Below are 23,661 nucleotides of genomic sequence, written 5' to 3' on the forward strand. Positions count from 1 at the left end.
TCCGATATTTCAAACGTTTGTCCACACAGTGAAGCTAAAGGTTGTGCGTGCAGAAAAACAAGCGATCAAAACCGAAACAACCAGAAATAAAGGGTTAAGGGGCGTAATGTTGTCACGCAACTTTATCATTCTGAAACAATTCCAACATGACGAAACTTATACATGCTTGTTCATGAACTTCATGATATAAAAAGCAAAAAAAAAAAAAAAAAGTATAGACATTAAGCAACTTGATGAAATTCAGGGGGAGCACTCATTCATTAACAAATCGGACACAACCGAGTAAATCAAAAGAGGCTTACATACAAACATGGTAACAAGTAGTGCTGTTATGTCCATTTTATGTGCGCTGTTAATGTGAAAATCGCAAACACTTTGTAAGAGAATCCTCTCAAACCTACTGCAAACATAAAGATACCACTTACCATCACTTTCCCACAACATCATGGCATGACAATGACATTTTTCTCACACAAAACAACAGTGTTACAGTTTTTTTTTTGTGGTTTTTTTTTTGCGAAAAACAGAAAGGCCAAGATGGTCAAGTGTCATGATGTCAGAAGTCGACAACCATCCGTCGTCATAGAAAGGGTTTCGAATGAAATCTTCCAATCAGGACTAAAATGTTCATGTGCTCTACATCAAAACTACTAAAAATACTAAATTCTGCGTTAAAAAGTTTTTCCGTTTTTGATTGTAACAATGCAGTTCAACACATTCAGACGTGAACCTTATTTGTTGGCCCAGTGATTTACTGCAGTCCTCTGACGACAACAATGACAAACGCAGACGTGTAGAAGGTTCATAACAGTCTTGGTCCGAATCCCTTAGTGTGTTAATACTTGTTGTGCCATTCACACTGGCCGACACTCACCTCCTCAATGTCCAGGTTTTTTCTGGATTTGTAAATAAACTCTCCGATTGCTACAAAAACCGAGAGGACTAGTCCGGCGGCGAGCACGATAAAGATTCCTCCTATGTTTTCCACTCCCAGGGCACTGGCCTCCTTGCTGTCCTCCTCCGGGCAGCCGTTGCCCCTCCACCATTTCTCCTTCATCATGTGCAGCTTCCCCTCCTCCTGAAGCTGCAGGATGGCGATGGTGACCTTGTCTCTGTACGGGGAGCCTGCAACACACCAGCAACATTCAAATACATTATTTCTGCCATTACAAGCCACCTAAACTTGTTTTTCTGATTATCGTAGTTAGCGTGTAATTTGTTGCTCGTCTCTCTTACCAATCGGGGTTCCCACCCCATAGCCCTTTGAATCTATCAAGCCTCCGATCTGTGTGAGGTTGCAGTTGCGCTGGCTGATGTACTCGATGCTGGTCGACTCCATCAGGAGAGCGTAGTCCGTGGTGAGGACCCTCTGAATCCCCTCCCGGTTGTTTTTCACCAAGGCGGTGTTTTTCCTGCTGCTCATGAATGCCCACATTTTCTCATAAGTTGAGATCTTAGATTTCTGTTGAATCAGAACCAGGATTTATGAGAGCTTTGATCAGAACAGATGATGTTGATGCATGGCACAGTGGTTGGTGATTTCTAATGTTTCAGAGTGTGAAGTATCGGCTGACTGGAGCCATTATCTTGATGCATGGCAGGCAATGGGATGTGCAAATCTGCCAAGTTCATTCATTTTCAATGTATATTCAGATAAACTGGTGCTGCATGAAAAGCAATAAATCATTCAAATCTTTATGGGGAAACTGCCCACAGGTTTTTTTATAGGCTGGATGTAAGTGGAAGTTTCTAAAATAAACTGTGACCCTCCTCCTTTTCCCCCAAACTCTATTGAGACAGCACATATCACGCTACTGTACTGACTGCAGACTGGTAGCTCAATGGTGAAACTTGTCAGGCTAACTGAACTCAGACTTCTGGTTTGTAGCCCTCCTCTTATTGTTGCACCGGGACTTTCCCCATCATACTGTACAGTGGAGAGAAGGTCACCTTAAAGAAGGTCATGGTGGAGCCGTCTCTTACAGCGCCGTACTCTATTTTGGTTTGCTTGGCCAAGTCATCCGCAGAGTCGATCGGTGAGTCCATCCTCTCCACAGTGAGGAAGGCAGCCAGGTTGGCAGTGTAGGAGGAGATTATGATCAAAGTGAAGAACCACCAGATTCCTCCGACTATCCTGGTGGAGAGCGCCTTAGGCATCAGTTCAGATCCTGTGGGATAACAACCAGACACATTATGAATTTTTCTGAAAACAACAGGAAAAACACAAGACAGTTATTATTCCAGTGAGTCATATGCAGCCTACCTTGCTGCATAAGAGCTCCAACTCCAAACCAGACACTGTTTATTAGAGTGAAGTTGTTTTCCACCACGTCGGAGTCTGGGTTGCAGGGATGTGGGTTGTACCACTCGTAGGGAGTGAACCTGATGGAGTTGCAATTAATAGAATTAAACAAAGAACCTTTGAATTAGACATTTCTTAAGTGTGTGGCATCATTTCACCACTTTCCTGGCTCTTTTTAACAACATGCAAAATATCGTATTTATTGGCCAATGTATTGGTATCAGTCATTTTTGACACCCTGATATTGATATCTGCATTTTCTCATTCTGACCCACACGTTGCTGGTGTGCTATGAATCTATTGATCCTTGTTGCAGCCAACTCTGATTGATGATTCATAACTGCACTGAAGAAAATAAATGTGAACCAAAACACCTATATTTAACATCTTCTTTGTTCCCATTTGTTGGCATTTGTGTTAAGCTTATTATCCATAGAAACTGAGTGTATCTACTCAAAAACCAGGGGACAAGAGGCCTATTTAGTAAATCCTATTCATATATGGTGTGTTTTTTGGAAAACATTGTACGTTTGTGAGTCAAATCCGATTGTGTCACTATTGAATTCATTTTTACCTGGCAATGACAAACAGCACACAGCTGACACCAAGGCATGCCAGCAGCACATACATCCAGATATCAGGAGAGAGTGGGTTGAGGAAGGAGAACACTCCTGGGTTGGTGCCGTTGGGTTTGTGGTAGAGGATGCTGATCCCCAGTGTCATGAAGGGTTTGGAGAAATCTATCACCTTCTCCCTCACATATGTGATTGTGAGAGGAGCCACAGCGAGGTCAGCCACCTGGCACAGAACAGAATTCACACTAAGACGATGCTGTCACTCGCTCTAATGGCTTTTTCCTCCCAGTGAGAGCGACCGATTGATACTCACGTGATCGATGAGCTCTCGCACCATGCCGTTCCACTCGCCCTTGTCGTTCTGAGCTCCATATTTGCCGTCTGACACCAACTTCACCTCGTAGGAGAAGCCCAAAATGTTAGAGAGCTCCTTGAGCAGGTCGAGACAGTAGCCCTCAAAGCGGTCGTTTCCATACAGCGGCTTATCGGACTTCTTATACATGACATAAGGGTTTTCCTGCAAAAAGGCATACTTTGTTAATTTCAACAAGACACGCCTGATTAAAATCCTGTCTGACAATGGTTTAACTGACCAGAATAGTTGTGACGATAAGGGTTCTGTTGGCCATGGAGTCCGTCACATTTGTGGATGAGTCCTTGTTGTTTTCTGTTAGATTAAGGCCTGTTTGGGAGTTCCACACGCCGATCTGTAAAGATTTACAGTCACACAAATAACCACAGTGAAGGAACACAGATCCTGTGACTCTCAGTCAAATGATAAAGTTAAATAATGCAAAGAAGGGGAAAAAAAACAAGGAGAGGGAAAAAACACAGATTCGAAAGCAGGGGAGAGAAAATAGGGAACGGAGGCAAAACACAACATCTTATAATGTCCAGTGAAGAAATGTTGAGCATTTCTTCCCACCAGAACCGTTTAAAAAGGGGCGACGTCACAGAGAATTGAATTTGTAAATAGTGTCAGTATTCCTTTAGTCTGCCGGGGCAGCTAAAGTACAGACCTTTTTCCACACTTTATTCAGGCGGTTGTTGCCTGCGATTGTCTTGCGGAGATAATAGAGAGAAAGCATTTTAATCACAGAGCTCCGAGCTTGAAAAGTGCAACAGTGATGGTGAACGTTTTGCTTCGAGAGCAGCATCGTCTTGATAATTAAAGAAAAATCTGTAATGACAAGTTCAAATAGCTGCAGAGCAATAGGTTGAAAACGATTCAATAAGTACATTTTCGGAGACGTTTTAAAGACATGGAATTTCAAGATCTCTGTATTTTTTCTGTGAATTGTATTATTTAACAGACAATTATCTATAGCAACACACAGTGAACAGCCGTGGCATGTTTGTCTGTTTTCTTCCTATGCTCCGTTCAGCGCTACCTGAATGTCAACTGTTCTGACACTAAAGAAACGGGTCACAAAGTTCACCTTCTCCAAGCCATCCTCCTTGAGGCTGATGACATCTAAATCAAACTCTTTCCGCAGGCCGTCCGTCTTGTTTATAATTATTTGTCCCGTCAAGCCATTCCATTGTGCCTGTGGCAGAGAGAGGGCAGATAACAAAACCAATGAATTCCTCATTTTCATCGTCATACACACAGACACAAAGTCACGCAGTCGCCTGGAGAAAATATTTTAAACAATTCGAATAAATAATAGCTGATGAGCCCTTTGTTAACAGTGATAAAAGCTAACTGCATCTTAATGGACATTTTGTTTTGGCTGGATCCTCAGTGGAAATATGAAGTGTGATAACAAATAACAGAGTTGACGGTGATGGCGGATGGCCTCCGTCTGAGAGGAGAGCAGCGGGTGGGCAGCAGAGCTCAGGGATATTTGAACGCAGCTGATAATGCAGTGAGCTGCAGCTGAATAACACTCAGGCTGGATCTGTATTACTGATGCACGCATGACAGACGACTCAGAGAGGGAAGAAGGTAAAGCTTTGGAATTTCGTAACTTCCAAATATTTCTGGCTGCGAGACAAAGGAAACTGAGCGTAGATCCAAGACCTGAAAACTCATTTTACATGTAGACTGCTGTTTTTCATGCACCTCAGAAGCAGGGGAAGTTGAGCCACATCTTCACGACTCTGTCTCTACATTACATTCGAAAGAGCAAGAGTAATTTAATCACCCGCTGAAGAAAAGACTTCAGTGGTGTAAACAAAGCGTGCTGCTGGTCCCTCATTTACATATGATCACTGGAAAACTGGGTTACTTTTGATGATCCATACAACTTGTTGTGAGCTGCTTATGTATTCTGCACAAACACGAGTATTGGCTGGTGTCCTTTGGAGGAAAGCGGCTCTCAAAGAAACTTGTGGATTATTGTGAGCGGCTGTGACAGTGACAAACTGCTGTTGTGCTGAAAAGGGACATACTGTAGGTGTTGGGTCTTTCCAGCAGCGGTGGAGGAGGTTCTCAAATGTTTAAAAGTATAATTACTAGTAAATGTACACAAGTTAAAGTAAAAGTACCACAATAAACTTTCTATTTGAGTAAAAGTAATTGCTGCCTGTATGGATTACTTTTAAAAATATTTTAAAAAATGTGCAAGTGTAATTTCATTGTAAAAATGTAGATGAATAGAAAGTATATAGTGGTAATACCCCAAAATAAATCCAATTAAAGGTACAGTGGGTAGAATTTTGTGATATCTAGTGTTGAAATTGCATGTTGCAGCTGGACATGAAAAATAACCTGTGCTTCAGTTGTCATAAAAACTCAAAAGGTGTTTAGTTTGTCCAGTCTGGACTAATGTAAAAAACATGGTGGCCTCCGTAGAGAGGGTCCCCTCGATGTAAATATAAAGTATTTAAATATAAAGGGCCTTTTCTGGGGTAAAGAAAACTACAATTCATACAATTTAGATGAAACAAACTAGTGAAAACATCATCATTGAATTATTCAACATTCAATTTCTGCCGATAGTTCCCTTTCACCTAAATCTTACACACTGGACCTTTAAGTAAAGTACAGATGTATAAAAAATACACTTAAGTACAATATCAAAGTAAAGGTACTTTGTTGCATACCATCACTGCTTTCTAGTGAATATAAGATGAACCTAAAAGCCAAAAACAGTTTGTGAAATAAAGCATGGTGCTCACACCTCGCTTTATGTGCACTCTCAGAACTAGAAATTTTTGGGCACACAGTGTTGGCAAGAGCATTGTGTGTGAATAAATGGATTTTTGAGTTGACAGGGAAATGTTCTGTTGAAGGTTTATGTGAATAACTGCAATAATTGATCTCAATAAAATCTAATAATCAGGGTAACACGTTTAGTTTAAATGGAATTAGACAAAATACTCTAAACTCAAAATTCTCTAAAACCTATTTTTGTTAGAAATCAACTACAGGTAAGAAAAGCAACTGCGAACCCTTTGTATGTCATCCTCTTGTTCTCAACATCCTCAATCAGAAACTTTCTTTCATCAGTCGTCAGGGAAATGATGGACTGAAATGAATTCAAATCAATCCACTGGAAACCAAACAAGTCTGAGTCATTAATAAGTGCAACAAGCAAAAAACAATACAGCATCAAGAGTCACTTTAATCTAAATCCATCGTGCTACAGCTCTGCACTGATTCACAAGTTTGAAGTTAAAGGTCTGCATCTAAAGAAAGAGAAATGCACATCACTATGAGAGTAGTATTACTTATTGTTTTGTGCACAAACACAATATTCGAGTTTGAGGCAGACAACACCAGGATTTAAAGTTTCTCAGATCAGTTTCTAATGGAACCATCCTCAGCATCTACAGACAGTGACCGGGTATCATTCGGAGAAGTTGCTCTTTGATTAGACCGCTTCACACAGTCTTATTGCACACATCTGTGAGACCTACATGACCCGTAAATCCAGATTTATTCCTGTCATTAAGTCTCTTTTTTAAATCCTCACCAATCAAAACTGTCTCTGTCGCGACCATGTGTTGGTTTCATTACTGTACACGTAGCGAGGACATGGATCCCCTCGGATCGGAGAATCCAGATGATGCAGAGGATGAGAACGAGATTTGAGAATTGAAACCGCGCTGAGCGTCCATTGACATAAGAGAGGAAAACTGTGAACATTTTGAAACACACATTTCCTTTTCGACCTCCCCCTTCAAGCTTTAATGCCAACAAAATGTGGTTAACTTGAACCTTTAGTATTAAATGTGTGACACATCCTTGATTCCTGTGCATCTTGCAGGCCGACCCTTAGAGAAGAACCCCTGGATTCCTCAGATAACATAGTTGGTTTAAAGTCTTCCACGGCCACGCTGGGTCTTTTGCATGACTTTACCTATTTAACTTAAGTTCTTTACACAATGCTACTGCTGGACATTTTGCAAAGCATGTTATCTGATAAGTGATAACTGATCAAATCTAAGGATTGATAAGATGTTCAGAACTTGATTTATTTTTGATATACCTTATTATAAAATTATATTTTATTTTAATCATACTAATTCAAAACTATTAAAATGAATAGAAACATGTTGTCATGGTTATTCAATTTAAATGTTTTGCCTGTTTGCAAACTCTAACTAATTAGAGTTTATGGAAAGCCTTCGAGAATATCAGCTGGTAATGTCAAATATCTTGAATATGATTTGTTTTTAATCGAACTGCATGGAGGAGAACTGAAATTGACCTCCTATACACCCTATATGTAGGGTAAGTGTTATCAGTTAACAGATTCTTCCTTGGCCTAAACCTCACCCTTCCACCTCATTTCAAGAAAATCAGTGAAGTAGTTCAAAAACAGAGAAACAGCAATGAAAACGTTCAAACTGCTTTGTGGAGGTCATTGCTAAAAAAACAGCTGCAACATCATTGAAGAGGATAAAGGATGTTGTATTTATAGAGTGAAAGACTGAGCACAGAGCAACTGTTAATCTCCAGTGGACAAGAAGCTCATATCTTGTGCTTTAGTGTGTTTATGTACAGAAAAATGCTGATCGCAAGTCTTATTATAGAGAAATATCTGCTGAGGCTGTGCGCCTGTAAAGTTCATTTACTCCCACTCCGCTCTCTGGTGCTCTCGTCTGGCATCACCCGCGTCCTTCAATATTCTGTCCCCACTCACAACTGAAAAGCTCATTCGTCAAAGAAACATCTAATTAGAGAGCGCAGTATAACAAGAGTGCCTATTAATAACCCCAACCCAGTCTGTGAGTGTTTGTGTTTGTCCACGACTCTGAGCTGCAGCACATTCAAGTTGAACTAAACTAACTGATAAAGGCTTTGAATGCCCCCGTTTCAGCTTCATTTCAAGTATATAGGTTGATTATTGATATTGAAGTAATAGGGGAGATGCTGTCTTTTTAACACAGTGCCTACAGACTGTATATTAAGATCGATGACGTGTCTCCACCTCATCTTGTTGTACAGAAATGAAGCTAAAACAGTATGTGTGCGGCCACCTTGCACCTTTGACACTATTTAGATTTTAAGTGACTCATCCAGTAAATTATATTTCACCTTTTCACCCCGAAAAAGCACTTTAGTTGCTTTAATTATTAGTTTAGGATCACTGTCCCTTTGTTCTATCACATTCTCCTCAGTCTTTTCTAGGGAAGTTGCTTTTTATTTCACCAACTCATATAGTTTTGTTTCAGAACTAATTTCTTTTTTTAAATCTGACATTTATGTCTTTGATGTTTACCAGGGGGTTGCATCTTGTGGTGAATCCTCTGAGGTTACAGACACTTGGTTGTTGAATAGGATGTGTATGCTGTGCAGTGATTTGTGTAGTTTCTCCTTTTGCATCATCCCCAAGATTTGTGCTCCTCTTTCTCCCAGGCCATTTTTCCTTTTCTAGTTTTCCTGTACAGACCAAACTGTTGATTTTGGCATCAAACGTTTGATATCTGACACTCTCCCTATCTTTAATCCTTATGCCTACATGCAAACAACTTGTCCTTGACCCAGGCGGCAGCTTTCATCTCTCTCACTTTATTTTATTTTAACATGAACATGCTAAAGAGAACAAAATCTGTATAACTACCTTGATGCTTGCAGTCTGAACAATAGTGATATGTTATGTTAAGTTATGTAATGTCTTGTCTGTATACTGTATATTACTTAGCTCCAAGTAATGTTTATCTGTTGTTTATCTGTTGTGCCTGTGCACTTTATATGTTTCACTGTGGGGAGAGTGGGAAACGTTCTTTCGACTGCTTTGTATGTTTACATGTGAAATAGTTGACAATAAAGCTACTTTGACTTTGACTTTGAATATCTCGCATGAGCTGAGAAAAAAAAACACTTCTGCAATTGCACTGGGATAATTCACCCTGCACAGACACTGTGTTTTTTTAATTTTATGTGTTTCTGTCTCACTGTGTTCTCGTTCCTTATGCTCTCAGATCCATCTGATCGCCACTTATACAAAGGATACTTAGTATTGCACTGTTTACACTGTTTAAAAGTTTCAACAAAATATATCAAAAATCTTTATTATCCTGTTTGCATTAAATATTAATGCAAATCTATAAGGTTATGAATAAAACTGCAGATCTCAGACAGCCCTTGTCAGTAACCCACAAATCTGAGAAACTTCAAACCCCATCTCCTGAGAGAAAAAGATTTTGAATATGTCACAAAAGAACTCAGCACATCTAATCTAACTCTATTGTTCCTGCTCTTGCATCCAAGGAAGCAGGGGCAGCAGGCTGTGAAACGGATGGATGGATGGATGGATGGATGGATGGATGGATGGATGGATGGATGGATGGGTGAATGGGTGGATGGGTGAATGGCAGGGGAGAGGAAGGTGTCACACATTCATAAACCTCACTCACGTCTTTCAGCATGTTCATGAAGCGTGATCCAAAGCGCCAGGGCTTGTGTCTGTGGCACTGAAGGGAGCTGACGGTGATCTGGGAGGCGCGTTGCGAGGCAGCGGCCACCATGTAGACGGCGTCATACATCAGAGCCGCTTCGGTCTGCAACAGAAAACAATCATCTCTTCAGGGCTGTTGATGTGCATGCACGGCACCCTGTGGTCTCACAAAAGCATGTGCCCACACTCCCCAAAAAAGTACAGAGCTACTTTTAGAAACTGCATGGAGAGCAATCACACAGGCCACCACACAATCAGCCACAGTGAGCAGAGCAATTTTATTTGCTGTGACACAATCAGACACATACATACATCGTTGCATTTTACACTCAAGTGTGCGATTAAATCCCTTTTGAAGCTTCTTAAAATAACTAACATGTTCATACATTTATATCGAAAATCTGTAGTCTCTATCCAGAGATTTTTCCAGTATATGTTAATAAAATGTCCCATCTGAGCTAAATTTGATTAATTTCCCACTGATTGTGAGATGTTTGGCAGATAAATTACTTTATTTCTTTACTCGTGTTAAAAAAACGTGTTAAAAACGAATGTTTAATGACTGGAAAAAGATCCTCAAACACACATTGGGCTCATGACATGAAATTATGGAAAACAAAGATTGTTTTCAGCTCCAGTAAACTTTTCTTGGCTTGTTTAGTTTGTGAGTTAATGAGACACGACATGGTCTTGAAATGATTGTGGTTCATGAACCAGGAAGGTTCTTCTCTTTGAGCTGTTCCACAAAACAGAGCTGTTAAGCTCCAAGTCGCTGGGACAACCTTCCAGAGGCTCTGAGAGGAGCTTGATGTTTTTAAATGGAAAAATAAAAACCCACTTATTTATTCTTGTTTCTATGTAGGGTTTTTTCCTTGAATAGGGTTATATCTTAGCTTTTATCTTAACATTCTTTTACTGCTCTATTATTGATTGCTTTGGTCTACATTAGTCTTTAAATCGGAATGTATATATTGAATTCATTTTTTAACATCCTATGTTTTTGTCAGTCTCCCTTGAAGAAGATTGAATTGCATTTGATTCGTCTGAACAGTGCTATATTGATTAAGTTTGATTTATTGATGTCGGGTGCTATACATAGGCACACTTACGTCAACATCAGTTATGCTATCGTTAATATTGCTGCTCCTATTTGTAGATCGCATGCCTCTGCCAAGGCCCAACAGCCCCCTCATGAAACCACGTTTATATTCACTAGATCTGGATTTTCATTTACACGTTATTTTATTTATTAACACATTCATAATTATCAGTCCCATAAATATGCCTGATTATTTTTCTCATTAAGATTAATAAATTATCCTCTGAGAAATTAGCGAAAGTGTTAAAAAAAAAACTCACTGTCATCATCCCCTCCATCATTCCAGTCTCAGCTTTGGAGGGAGCCTGCAGTCGCTCCATGGCCCACCTCTCCACCACTGAGGCCACCTGAGGGCTGTCAATGTTGAGCAGTCTGAACCCCGTCATGTTGACGCCGCTGTAGCGGTACGGCTCCAGGTCGAGGGCAAACAGGTCCTGTAGAGGGAGAACATCAGAGTTAAGAGTTTCAAACGGACCCAAAAGAGGATGGGACTTATTCAGCAAGGGTAAAGGGACAGTTGATTAAAACGGTGAAACAATATAAAGTATAATACTGTGGAATTATGCCAAGGACACTGAAGACATCCAGCAATCTTGTTATAAAACAGATGTTTGAATTCATCTGCACAAACTTAATCTCGTAACAGAATCTGTAGGTGAACGTACACTTTCATAGGATAAAAGGAAACTTAATTAAGAGAGTGGAACAAAGTCAGAGTCCTATGTGTTGAACAAAACAACCTTCATGTGAAAAATAGAGGAAAGGTGATTTTCTTACCAGCGTGGTGAAGAAGAAGTGATAATATTCCGTCATCATCCCCATAGACAAGATCTAAAAAAACATTTTAGAGAGGAAAGAGAGTTTTCCCTTCATTTGTAGATTCACACATTTTCGCTCCAGCCAGGAAAAAATATTTCTTCCCTTCATGCCATTCAGCTACATTTATATTTGTACCCTGGGGCTCGTCATTTAATTTGATTTCATTCATTTTCTGAATTTGCTCATTACGTATTGTTTGCATAGTATTCACATTGACAATTTCCTTGTGATAGTGTCGTGTCCAATTAATCTTCTGTCGCGTTGGGTTCTGAATGTTTACGTCTGGCTCAGAAATAGGCTCTGCTTGGATTTGGAAATGAACATAGGATTTCTGAGGGGGATGGAATTTGACTAATCTTGCACATGGTAAACATTAAACCAGCAAGCAATGAAGAAATGGGAGAAAAAGCAAATGGAGCACGTTGAATAATTCAACTGGCTTTAATATGTTAAAAGGGGGTTTCGGACAAAAATATTTTAATTTGAGGTTTGAAGTTATGAACTAAACACTTTGACCTCTGTACTATTTGATGATTTTGTTATTTACCTGCTTGAGAACATCAGCTGATGTTTGGTAAGAGCAGTCGAATATGACGTAGAACTCCTTCCCCTTCTTCATCTCTTTGAGAAGAGGACGGGCGTCTTTACTTCCTGTTGGCAGCTGGCGGATCTTGATCTTGATGCTATACCTGGACGGAGCTTTGATCAACTCTTGCAAACGAATCAGTCCTTGGATTGAAAAAACATAATGAGACTCAACATTCACATATTCAAAACAAACCCGCTGTCTGTAGGTATTTAACCACAACATATTCCACATATCTTGTCAATGGTACATTTTAAGAAGTACAGTGTAATTTAAACATTCTGCTTCACAGGCTTTTAATTAATGTCTCAATAGATAATGAATATAGTTATGTTTATCGGCCTTTTGTCCGTATTTGATAACGATTTACGTAGAACAGAGAATCCAATGAACATTAATGAAACAAGTGCTAACGTTAGGAGAGAGATACATGCTAGTTAACTAGATGTCACTGTGACCAGAGAACAGTTAGTGTCATTATGATGTTGACCAGCTCGTCTCTGACTACTTCAGTTTGGTCTGAGACGATGCTGCCATGTTATGTAATTTGATCTTGCAGTTCTTCATTGTGACCACTAGACAGCAGTGAAACCTTCAATAGAAATCATTGATCATCAAGATTTACTAATAATTCCACTTAATTATTAATAATATCCATACTTGAGTGTTGATTGCTATAAAACATTATAATGCAACGTATATGTTCGTTAACTGAATGTTAACAACATGTAATTTGAAGTTGCCTTTTTCATTTTGTTCCTTTCTGATAACTTAAATTATTTTGACTTAATTGTGAATCTGCGGCATATGGTGCCTCTAAAATCCTCAACTTATTTGTCTCTTCAATCACGGATCCATGCTATGAATAAGGTGGACATAAAGTTGCGTATATGACTCCGGATCACTTAACATTAGAAACATGACGATAAATTCAACATCAACACCACAACAAACAGGTATACATAGTATTTTGGGATCAACACACCTATTTGCATGTAAAACATACTTTCCATCGACATTCAAAGATATAAAGGGAGTTGACAAAACACTAGAAACTCAATGCAAACAAACAGGTGCAGAAAGTACAGCATCTAAAATGAGAATGAACTAATAAGTCTCCACAAAACAGTAGAAAGTATAACATCAGTTCAGTGAATCAGCAACAACTCAAAATCCAAACTTTCTGGAGGTGTTGATGTCATGATAAGTTAACTTTGGTGAAAATTTGACTAATTATAAAAAAATATTGTCTTCCACAGATCAACTGAACTTTTGTGATCACTCGTTATGCTGCAGTGTTTATGTTAAGAATATAATAGTTTTTACTTGCACAAGTGGAAAAGAATATGAGAACTGTTTTTCTGAGACCCACGGAAACTGTGTTTGACAAAATCTCTCTTAAGTGCCATAAGTGCCAAATTTCATTCATATCTATTAAACTGCAGTCAAACATGTGATGATTTGAACTGGACTTAAACCTGCAGAGGGGTGGAATCTACTGCAGAGCTTCTGTATTAGTTCAAACTCAGCTCATTGCCCAATTTTACATTTAGTCATGTGGCTGTGTTTAAGCTTTTCATTCTTGCTTTGATTTAGCTGCAGCACACAAACGCTGATGATGTGCTTTTTTATTTTTTACTGATGCTATCATAATTAAATTTCTCTCTGGTACTAATACCACATTTCTCATCTTCACTCACCAGTTGCGTCCTCGTAGACCACAGTGACCGTCTTCCACTTGTAGTACTGCACTATGTCCAACACGGAGCGGCTTATGGACGCGTACTCCGGGTAGAGGTTGATGTAGAAGCTGTCTCTGTTGTCCACTGACGGGTGTTTCCAGCGCGTCTGGATGTGAGGGACTTCTAGGGCGTTACAAATGGACTGGACCGCACTGACGGATGAGCTGTGCGAGGGGCCAAACACGGCCCCGACGCCCAACGCCAACTGGTCGCAGGCTGCAGAAACAGAAAGTGGCGAGAGGGAAAAATTAAACATGACGGGACGGACACAGAGTCAACAACAATCCTTCTTTTACCGTTAGACGAGATGATGCTTACCTCTTCTCGAGGCCTCGAAGCTGTCAAACAGGTTTATTCTCTGGATGTCATAGGTCAATGTGGTGTTTGGCATTAAGGTCCGGTTCCTGTTTATGTTGGTCACAGCAAATTTAAAGGCCAGTTCCTCAACACTTATGGGCTCATTTTCAAGTGTCTCAAAGATGCCACCTGTAGAAAGATGAGACACGGGGATGGAGAGAGGATTAGACAGTGAACTCAGTGGAGTGTTCACGCTCCAACATTTCCCTTAAATTCAACAAAAATGCACCAGATTTCACACTTTTATAGATATCAGTTCCCTAAATGCTCCTGTTTTTATTTTCATCATGATCCATGAGTCATTCAAGTAGGGAAATGTTTGATCGTGTAACGTTAAATAAAGTTCCCTGATTTTGGAGGAACCAAATTGAATAGGCTCTTCCCTGATCCTTTGTGGAAATACGTTCTGTTGTATTTTCTTAATCTTACTGACAAAAAGCAGACAAAAAAACAACCAACAAACAAATGGACCCCTATTTTCTACCCATCTCTCCTTCCCCCATTTTCTTTGCTCACGCCAACCGGTCGAGGCAGATGACCGCCCACATTGACCTTGGTTCTGCTAGAGGTTTCTCCCTTCGTCCACTTGCATAATTTGGACCAATTGTCTTGTGTCCTTCCATCACATAATACTAATAAAGGACAAGGCTGAGACGAGAGGATTTAATCTCCTTCACAGAAAAGCTTTACGGACTTTGCTCTATTGACATGGCCTAATTTTCACATGCTGATGGAACAGCTTTTATAAAAGCGCAGGATGATTTAGTTTGGAAAACATTCAGTTCATTACAGCTCCGCACCTATTGCATCCAGACAGTTTCCATACCTGGTGAATGTGATACATCATCCTGGCAGATGTATAAATCCTTTTTTTGTCCTTTTAATGTGAAAACAGTAATTCACTGCCACTCAGCAGATAAACAACTGTATTGATTCACCTCATATTTGCAATCTTTTTTAATTTGCTGCTCTGAACAACGGTCGCCTCTGATGGAATCGTACTTGAATGTGCAGCGACCAGCTCACGATTTATAGCACCGCATAGACAAGCTCTAAAACATAATGTAATTTAGTGTAAAGAGGGTCAGAACTAAGTGTTTCTGCTCCGACTGCCAAGACACTCTGGCAATGAAACCACTGTCTTGACTTAAAACACATACTTAACTCTTTAAACACCTGTTGTCTTTTTACCTTATGCACTATTATTTACTTATTTATTAAGTATTAAAGTAAATCTGAGGTAAATCAATTATTTGTTACACTGCTTCCCTGTGCTTGCACAATGCATAAGCAATATTGAAATATAATGACTTTTGTTTTATTGCTATTGATGCAATAATTACTGATATTGATCATTATTATTAATTAAATTATTTTATTTATCATACTTAAAACATTAGCAATACAGTCTTTTTTCTATTTGGATTGTATTGATGAAGTGATGTAACTAAAGACTTTTATTTGACGCTAGGTCAAAGTGGGGCAATAAAACAATATCAACATTTATCACAATATCATTTTCATCAATAGCAATATAACAGTCCAATATATATCAATATATTGCGTATGTATTCTCGAAGCACAGTGAGGAGCGACTGTAACACATAAAATGATTTTTAAAAATCTTTTATCCTATTTAAACAAGGCCCTTATGACAAAGCAAAGCATGCTACAGTCACCTCTGAAGTTTCACTGTTTATACAGTAGCTGCCTTCTCATATCTTCATGTCTGAAGACTCTAAATGCAGCAGTGGGTTAACACAGAGCCACTGTTTACATGTAGAAACTATATCATATAGACTGAGCATCATTTTTCATTTACTAAAACATACTTAGTCATCACGCATGCAACAGGGATTTCTGCATCATGTCTGTCCATCCAGTAATTATTTAAAGTACTTTTCATAACCAAACCTAAGTTTAATCACATTTACATTCAGACCTACGATTAATGATGTAAAGGTGAAAGTGAGGTTTTATTTATTCTGATAACCAGTTATTAATAATCAAATGATAAAAGAGAGGAACGTGTCAAATCTTATGTTTTCTTGATGAAGTTGTAGCACTTATATAAAACTGATTAATAACTGATCAATTGATCATGTATTATACCTCCTCGGTGTACTCAGTCAATGCATAATCAATACATTGACATTTCTTCATCTTGCATTAATTATAGATTTTGTTTTATTGCTCAGCTTTAGTTTTATCTTATAATTTCAATTTGATCGTTTCAGAAAATAATAATGGAGCAAATATCAGACAAATTAAAGAGGGCCCCAAATCTAACACCAAAGTATGAACCTTTTATCGACAGAGAAATAACAAACAGGTACACGGATATTATAAGTCATGATCGTGTAGCAGTGAAGTTGATGGTGCTGTTTGAAAGCATTCTTTTTACATATGCAGGACCAGGCAATAAACACTGACCAGTGCTTACAAAACGAGCTGAGACCACAACTGTCAAAATTTAATTCCAAGATATATTTCTCTTTTACACACAATCACTTTGCAGCTGGATGTGTGTGCCAGGGCCAGGAGGAGGAGGAGGAGGAGGAGTAGGAGGAGGAGGAGGGAGGGAGGGGTTGAGAAGATCATTCTGAAAACCATCCAACTCTTAATCCACCCCCATCGCTGCTCCAGAAAGATGACAGGTCTAGCATGTCACGGCTTCATGGCAATATGGCCGTTTATTACTCACAGTCCAGGCATGAAGCCCTGCATACAATGCTTTTATGTTTCAGTTACATAAAGCACAGCATGAAAAACATTAGGATTAAGGCCAGAAAAGAAACCGCTGGATTGTCACTGGATTGTCACCCCCTGCAAAGGGTTGGGCAGAGTCGTGTGAGATTCAGTGTCTTTATCCCTGCTGACAAATGCCCCTGCACGTCCATTCCACTCAAGCCTTTCAAATGTAAATCATTCAAAACATCTGGGCCTTCGCTGATGGGATTTCTGAAATAATACATTCAGGGCGACATGCATGTTCTCACTATACATTTATGAGTGCATGACGTGACAAGAGAGTTTTCAAGTTTGCCATATTCACGTGGTTTTTCAAAGAGAGGCAGAGAGGATGGCACTTTAAAAGGTCCTCCATTTTCAGAATTAGAAATTAATAATTACATGAAGCATGAACTCCCATCATAAAGACACCATTTCAATGTTACAATAGTTTGCAAATGACCTCGCTTCAACACCGAGGCTGCAGATGGCAATAGGTCATTGCACTCCATAACAGTCTTTGAAGAATTGCCTGTGAAATTGTGATTGATTCCCCCCCCAGACCTTGATTGTGAATGACCTTTTTCTTTGGTGTAGCATAGCCTCAAACCCCAAACTGAGAGAGCTTTGTCTGGACTCCCTGGTCACTAGAAGCATGCTTGAAAGTGCCAATCCTAATTATGGTCTCCGAGCCTCAGCGAGCAGCTGCTGGGACCTGTTAAAAGGTCCTTAATTCTGTCGTTTCGAATATGAAGTTATCCGGGGGAAAAACAGCAACCCTCTCTAAATTTGGCAAATTAATACATTCTGTAATAGCTTCATCATGACTTTCCTTCAAGGTGTTTTTTCGCGGATGACCTCCAATCACACAGGCGTCCTAATGACCTTCTGATAAAAAGGCGAATGTTCCATATGAATCTGCAAAGTTTATAAAAATTAATGCAAATGACAATTACATTGATTAGAGAAAAAATTATTTGTAAAGCTCATGAAACAACACAACAGATAATGAGCTAATACATTCAGCTTTTATCAGAGGTTTTTAATTTTATGTAGATATGACATTACAGCCCAGCCTGTTTAATTTATTTAGATAAATAAATGTAACCTCATTAAAAGTCCTACAATAGGTCATAGAGAAAATATTGTTATTTTATTAGCTGTCAAGCTGAAGCAACATCTCAGTAAGAGTGTTCGGTGTAGCCTTTATATTTAAAGTGACCTAGAAAAATACAATAACGATTTTATTGCACTGTTCACTTATTAATTTCCCACTTTGAATCATGCTTGACAGGCACATCTCACAATGAGAGGAAAAAAAGACTCATCTCCCCCTTTCTTTCCACTTGAGATAAGATCTTAAATTTCTGCTTAAAGTACAATGAGTTTCTTGATTTCGAGAGAGCGACCCATAGACAGTGCAGTGACGGCTTGTTTGTCTGCAGTTGAGCTTCAAGAAATCACCAACAGAAAATATTTGTATTTTTTAAAAGTAATTGTAATCTTTGAACAATGCACATTATTGATATGTAGTACCTGGGTCGGATATACATGAAATCAGGAAATGAGTAATTTGTATGTTAGCTTCACCATCAACCATCCGGACATCTGTAGTGAAGCAGTACATCACCTCATTTTTTGTAAAATTGATTTCAAATTAGTTCATGTGGTTGAAAACCAAGCCAGGAAATCATCATCTTATCTCTACAGGAATTTTCAATTAAAAGATCTCACAAAAAACTGTGCACACGTCAAAAGAAAATAATTACGTTTGTCTCTGCTCCAGGCTCCGACAATTATTGTCCAATTAGACTGGGTCAACATGGACATCTGGAGCAGTGTTTAACGTTTTCCTCCATCTCAGACATTTAGGAGTCGAACAATCAAATGGCTGAATCGTCTCTGATACGTGGAATTTAACCAGCGGCTTCAATAACGTAGCGATAATAAAGAATTATCAGACAGTATTTATATAGACAAAATGTGTGTTTGATGTGGAGCCCCAACAAGAGCTTTTTACAGTTTAACTTGAAAAAATAAAACAAATGTTTCATTGCTCTCTGGTCGGCAAACTGATGAGGACACATATTTTTGGCTTATTACTTGTTGATCACCATATTTAAATAATCTGTGTTGCTCTACTTCAAATAACCTTTAAAATAACAAAAGGATTTGGATTCGAACACTATGCTTCATAATGAGTTTGATGGTGCACTGACATAGGGAGACGGTTTCCCTTTTCATTCCCACTCCTCACCCTGAACATCTGCTCTGGCTCTATGTCATACATCTTCTTCATCAAAATATGGGTGCATACATGGGGTTTTTAAACACGACGCACCGAAAACAGAGCCGCTCTCTCACCTCGCTGTCTTGCCAACATAGCGAGTTCACCCCGGGTCACGTTACCATCACTGCCGATCTGAGCCGGCGATGATTAAAACCCGTGTCTATTGAGCCATTTGACCCGGGAGTGAATGCCAATTGAATCCATTCCCATTGCAAACAAAAGCCAGATTTTCGTAGGTGTGTGGGGTTTTTTGACCAGTGGAAAAGGGGGTTTATCGTTCCAGAATCAGGCCCAGCAAGTTCAAGAGTAGTGCTGAATAGTAGATCAGGTAAAAAGAAGTTTATCTCCAATATTCAGAAAGGAAACTTTTAATATATCAAGAATTCTAAACAGAGTTTGCTGTATTTTTATTTTGGCAAATCCTCTAGTTCAGGAAACTGAGGATCATGGGTAATATCGACAATGCTCGGACACACACAGAGCAATGACACGAAATCAATGTCCCCACTTATTTCAGGTACATGCCTCCACTGTGATGTTGGAGAAATCGTTTTTAAAATTAAAACCATCACATAAGGATATATATGGTAAATAGATACATCAATGCTGTATGTGCAAACTTGCCTGAGCACAAGCTTTAGAAGGAACCAAGACTCAAGTTTATATTCTGCATTTCTACATTTTATGGCGTAGAACAAACCAACTCTGTAAATAGGATCAGTTTTCAAGTGATGCAGATAAAACGGGGAGTAAGAATCTCCCACTATGTGTTTGCAGATGACACGTGGATCAATGCACTCACTCACTGACTGTTAATAAGCAAATGCACAAGTTAGAGCTGCCACAGATAATTCATACTTTAGTAATTACAAGTTTGAACTTGAAGGTACTGGTAAAGTTATAAAACTTAGAACAGAAATTCATCCATACTCAATCCTCACAAATAAAATAAAATCTATGCAATTTAAAGCCCAGGTTATTTTGCAAGGTAAGCTTTGTTTTTCCAATATATTTTATCACAGCTTCATGATGAATGCAATCTCTAAAGAAAAGACAAATGAAAACTATTGCCATAGTTGCCATTAATTACTTTGCAATATAATTTTCAGGATCACTGAGCTTCCATCTAATCTTTAATAGGCCAGACAATGCTGTGGGGTGATGCATGCTGGGAGGTCACAAAAACAAAAGCTTCTGCTCGTGCTGCAAGCAAATTCTGATAAACCCAGAGGCAATGCTTTTTTTTTTTCTTTTTAAGACTTCTGTTCTTCTGCCTTTCAGTGCATAGAGGAAAAACAATAAGATCTATTTAGCTTTTAACCCCAAAGTTCAAATCAAGAAAACGATCCAGATTCTCATGTGTGATTTTTGTGACTTTGCAATTATCTCATGAAGGGGGCTCTTTTAAAGCAGAGGAACACAATGACGTAGTGTTTTGCTGTCTCCCCTCTCCGAATCCTGGGCTAGTTCCCAGTGAGACCCCCCGCCCCCCTCCAACACCAGCACCACCACTCTACCCTGGGCCCATGCCAGACTGTGAATGAATAAGGAGGCCCTAACCCGTCTACTACCTTCGTTTGATGTGGGAAAACTGAGGTTTCTCTGTTTGTTGGGTGGCTGCTTCTGACCCACCACCAAAACATTTAAACCCGAAAGGTCTGCATCGATATATATTGCAATTTCGCCTTATTTAAATAACTGCTGGGCCAATCGAATCAGATTTCACCAATACATAAAACCTGCAAGCAAACAGGAATTTGACAAACAGCAAAATAAAGCGGAGGCTGAGTCGCAAGCTGCTGCGTCTGTGCTCTCCCCAATGATGAGATTTGGTTGCTGCCTAAGTACCATATTTGGGGGAAAGAGACTTTCTGCATAAAGAAGATTAGTGTTAGTTGTTTAAGGGCTTGGAGAAGGAGATTTACCATTATTACCAACCCCAGTGGAAAAAAGAGTGAATACAATCTGATGCCAACACTTGCCAGGACAGAGAAATGTTAATTGAACAGAGCCACACACCATATGGGAGAGATTATGATGAGTGCGGGTCATGAGGAGAATGACAAAGATTAGATGGGCCTGGGAGAGTGATAGATGATTGAGAAAGATTAACAATACAGAGCACAGATCGGGATTGTCAGAACAGGGAGGTGGCAACGGCCTATTAGCCACTGAAGTTATGCAACGCCACAAGTCTGATTGTTCAAGTCTTCAGAAGTGGAACAAATTTGGAAAATCACAGTCGCTGCAGGGCATAGAGCAGCGTCCCGAGGCCTCGATGAAACATTTTTTGTGATGCAATATTCTAACTCATGGGAGGAAAAGTGGAAAACCAATGGGAGAGGAGGAGAGAGCATTAAACTGGTTGTTACAGAGTTACATCAGAAAGCAAAGTGGGGAAGTTGGAGCATCGGAGCAAAAATCTCAGTTTGTGTTGCTGCAAATGCAGAGTCAAAAGCTGTGCCAATTCAACAGACAACTCTGGACTCTTAACATGCATCCACATGCATATGCATCAGGTCTAAATAAGCCGAACTTTGTCGGCAGCCAAACAGAACAAAGTCCCACTCTTCATTCTTTAGCTCTGTATCCATTTCACATGCGTCCGTGCCAAAGACACCATCGTCATGCCAACAGTGCATGCTCTCAGATGCAGCAGTCGTCCAACTTAATCACTCATCTGCCGCTGACCTGCTCTGTCGACATGGACGAACAGAGAGAGAGAGAGAGAGAGAGAGAGAGAGAGGGAGGCTGGTGCTGGCCAACCAAACTGGATTAACATGATTTTGATGAAAACAGAGTCATGGACAAGCAGCACTTTGCCCTCAGTTCTTCCTTTATGAGCAAAATAAGAAATAAATACTCCCATAATGAGAAGTGTAAAGGTGCTGCACAGACATCAGAACCAATGGAAGACGTCTGTAAAAGGACAATATTTTGCAGGGGTGCTCATTAAAAAGATCCTTATTGAATAAGTCATACACAGTGTAGCCCACACAGCAGTCACACAGTGGTTCACTGTAGGGGCATTAAATGAATTAAATGGTGCGTTTCGGTTGATGGAGCATGGAGTCAAAGGTTATCCTGCAGCTGCTGACTTACCTACAGCAACCGAGCTGCACAATCTGAAGAGATATTATCGCACGACATCCACATGTATAATCTCTTCATTTATTCTTGGTTATCTTCAGAGAGAATAGAAAGTGCATGCATGCTTCACAGGCAACAGGAAATTCAAGATATTGAAAAATTGATGGTCGTGCCACAAAAGTCTGATTCTCTTCTGTTTTTAATCAGAGACACAAGGGAGTTCATTATGAATTTTAATGGGGGGAATGAGGGTCAGTGTAGCTCTGGTGATCACAGGGTTTATGAAACCTGGTGATTGCACAAATGTGGGAGTCTGCAGGAAACACAGCAAACACACAAATGCACTGACTGATCTCACCACTCACCAATTCTCAGGACTTGCTGCGAAGTGAGCCAAAACTCTGCCATAAAGTACAGCAGTGGAAATAACAGTCCCTTCCCTTTCGCCATGGTCCTCCCTCCAGAGTCGAAATGAACATTGATATCAGTTACTCTGCCCTCGGTAACTCATGCTGGTAACTTGCCAGTCCTGGTATCCGTCACAAAAATAAACTGGCATCCGACCCACATCCATTCCTCACACATAGTGATGAGAAAAAAAAAACAGACACTCCACTTGCAGCTGTCAGAAAAACTCCAGTTTTCCCATTTTTCTACAATCCTCGGTGTGCCACTGAGGTTTTGCTTCCCATATTTCACTGCTCAGACATCCCTCTGATCACGGTTTTCTTTTTGTTTCCCGGTGCACACTTGAATTGAAGGCTGCAATTGAGGAGGAGGACCGTGCGCCGTGCGCCCTGGTGCCAAGCTGGCAAGAATAGAAAACAGCATGTGTGGTTACGCCTTTCAAAATAAAAGCTGAGTTGACAGCAACAATCAACAATATCTGTAATGAGAAATATAATTTATTTCAGTCATTAATTATGTGTTTTCAGAAATGAAAACAAGTGGTATTTGTAGTTACGTGTATATATTTTATAGTTTCTCACCATTTGTGGTGGCGGCTGATCGTGGAACTTTTTATATGTATTATTATATTTATTCAGCACTTTTTAAATAATGGATTTGACAATAAAAATAAATGAACAAGTCAAATAAGGGTGAAGGTCTATATGTGTAGATTTTGAGAAGTGCGGGGCCCTAATGGCAAAAGCAAGGTCACCTTTAGTTTTCAACCCTTGCTGGCAATAACTCCTCAATTAAATTGTCATTGCTGCTCC

At 39.6% G+C, this 23,661-nt stretch overlaps 1 protein-coding gene across 2 annotated transcripts; it reads right to left on the reverse strand.

Annotated features, from left to right (window-relative positions):
* Window positions 1-492: 492 nt before the first annotated feature.
* LOC109630099 (glutamate receptor ionotropic, kainate 1) lies at window positions 493-23,182 on the reverse strand. Of its 2 annotated transcripts, XM_020088111.2 has the most exons (16): window positions 22,807-23,040; window positions 14,293-14,460; window positions 13,933-14,190; window positions 12,194-12,375; window positions 11,605-11,658; window positions 11,088-11,261; window positions 9,688-9,831; window positions 4,317-4,424; window positions 3,897-3,938; window positions 3,471-3,584; window positions 3,191-3,394; window positions 2,877-3,100; window positions 2,264-2,382; window positions 1,951-2,168; window positions 1,237-1,462; window positions 689-1,125 (listed from the first exon to the last, which is right to left on the reverse strand). In XM_020088111.2, the coding sequence occupies exons 1-16, from the start codon at window positions 22,889-22,891 to the stop codon at window positions 836-838; spliced, it is 2,610 nt and encodes an 869-aa protein (XP_019943670.1). In that variant the 5' UTR covers window positions 22,892-23,040; the 3' UTR covers window positions 689-835. The 2 variants fall into 2 exon arrangements, with proteins under 2 accessions (XP_069390125.1, XP_019943670.1); XM_069534024.1 differs by lacking the exon at window positions 3,897-3,938 and having other exon boundaries at window positions 493-1,125; window positions 22,807-23,182.
* Between the last annotated feature and the right edge of the window lie 479 nt (window positions 23,183-23,661).

Source organism: Paralichthys olivaceus, chromosome 11, assembly GCF_024713975.1.
Source record: "Paralichthys olivaceus isolate ysfri-2021 chromosome 11, ASM2471397v2, whole genome shotgun sequence".
Classification (NCBI taxonomy): Eukaryota; Metazoa; Chordata; class Actinopteri; order Pleuronectiformes; family Paralichthyidae; genus Paralichthys; species Paralichthys olivaceus.

What these genes read in the sequence shown, in the direction of transcription:
- LOC109630099 (XM_020088111.2), bottom strand. Translation starts at nt 22,891, where the DNA reads ATGGCGAAAGGGAAGGGACTGTTATTTCCACTGCTGTACTTTATGGCA. An exon ending in CAGCTGATGTTCTCAAGCAG is followed by an intron (nt 11,659 to 12,193) that starts GTAAATAACAAA and finishes ATGTTTTTTTAG; the next exon opens with ATCTTGTCTATGGGGATGAT. An exon ending in TGCGAGAGCTCATCGATCAC is followed by an intron (nt 3,101 to 3,190) that starts GTGAGTATCAAT and finishes GTTCTGTGCCAG; the next exon opens with GTGGCTGACCTCGCTGTGGC.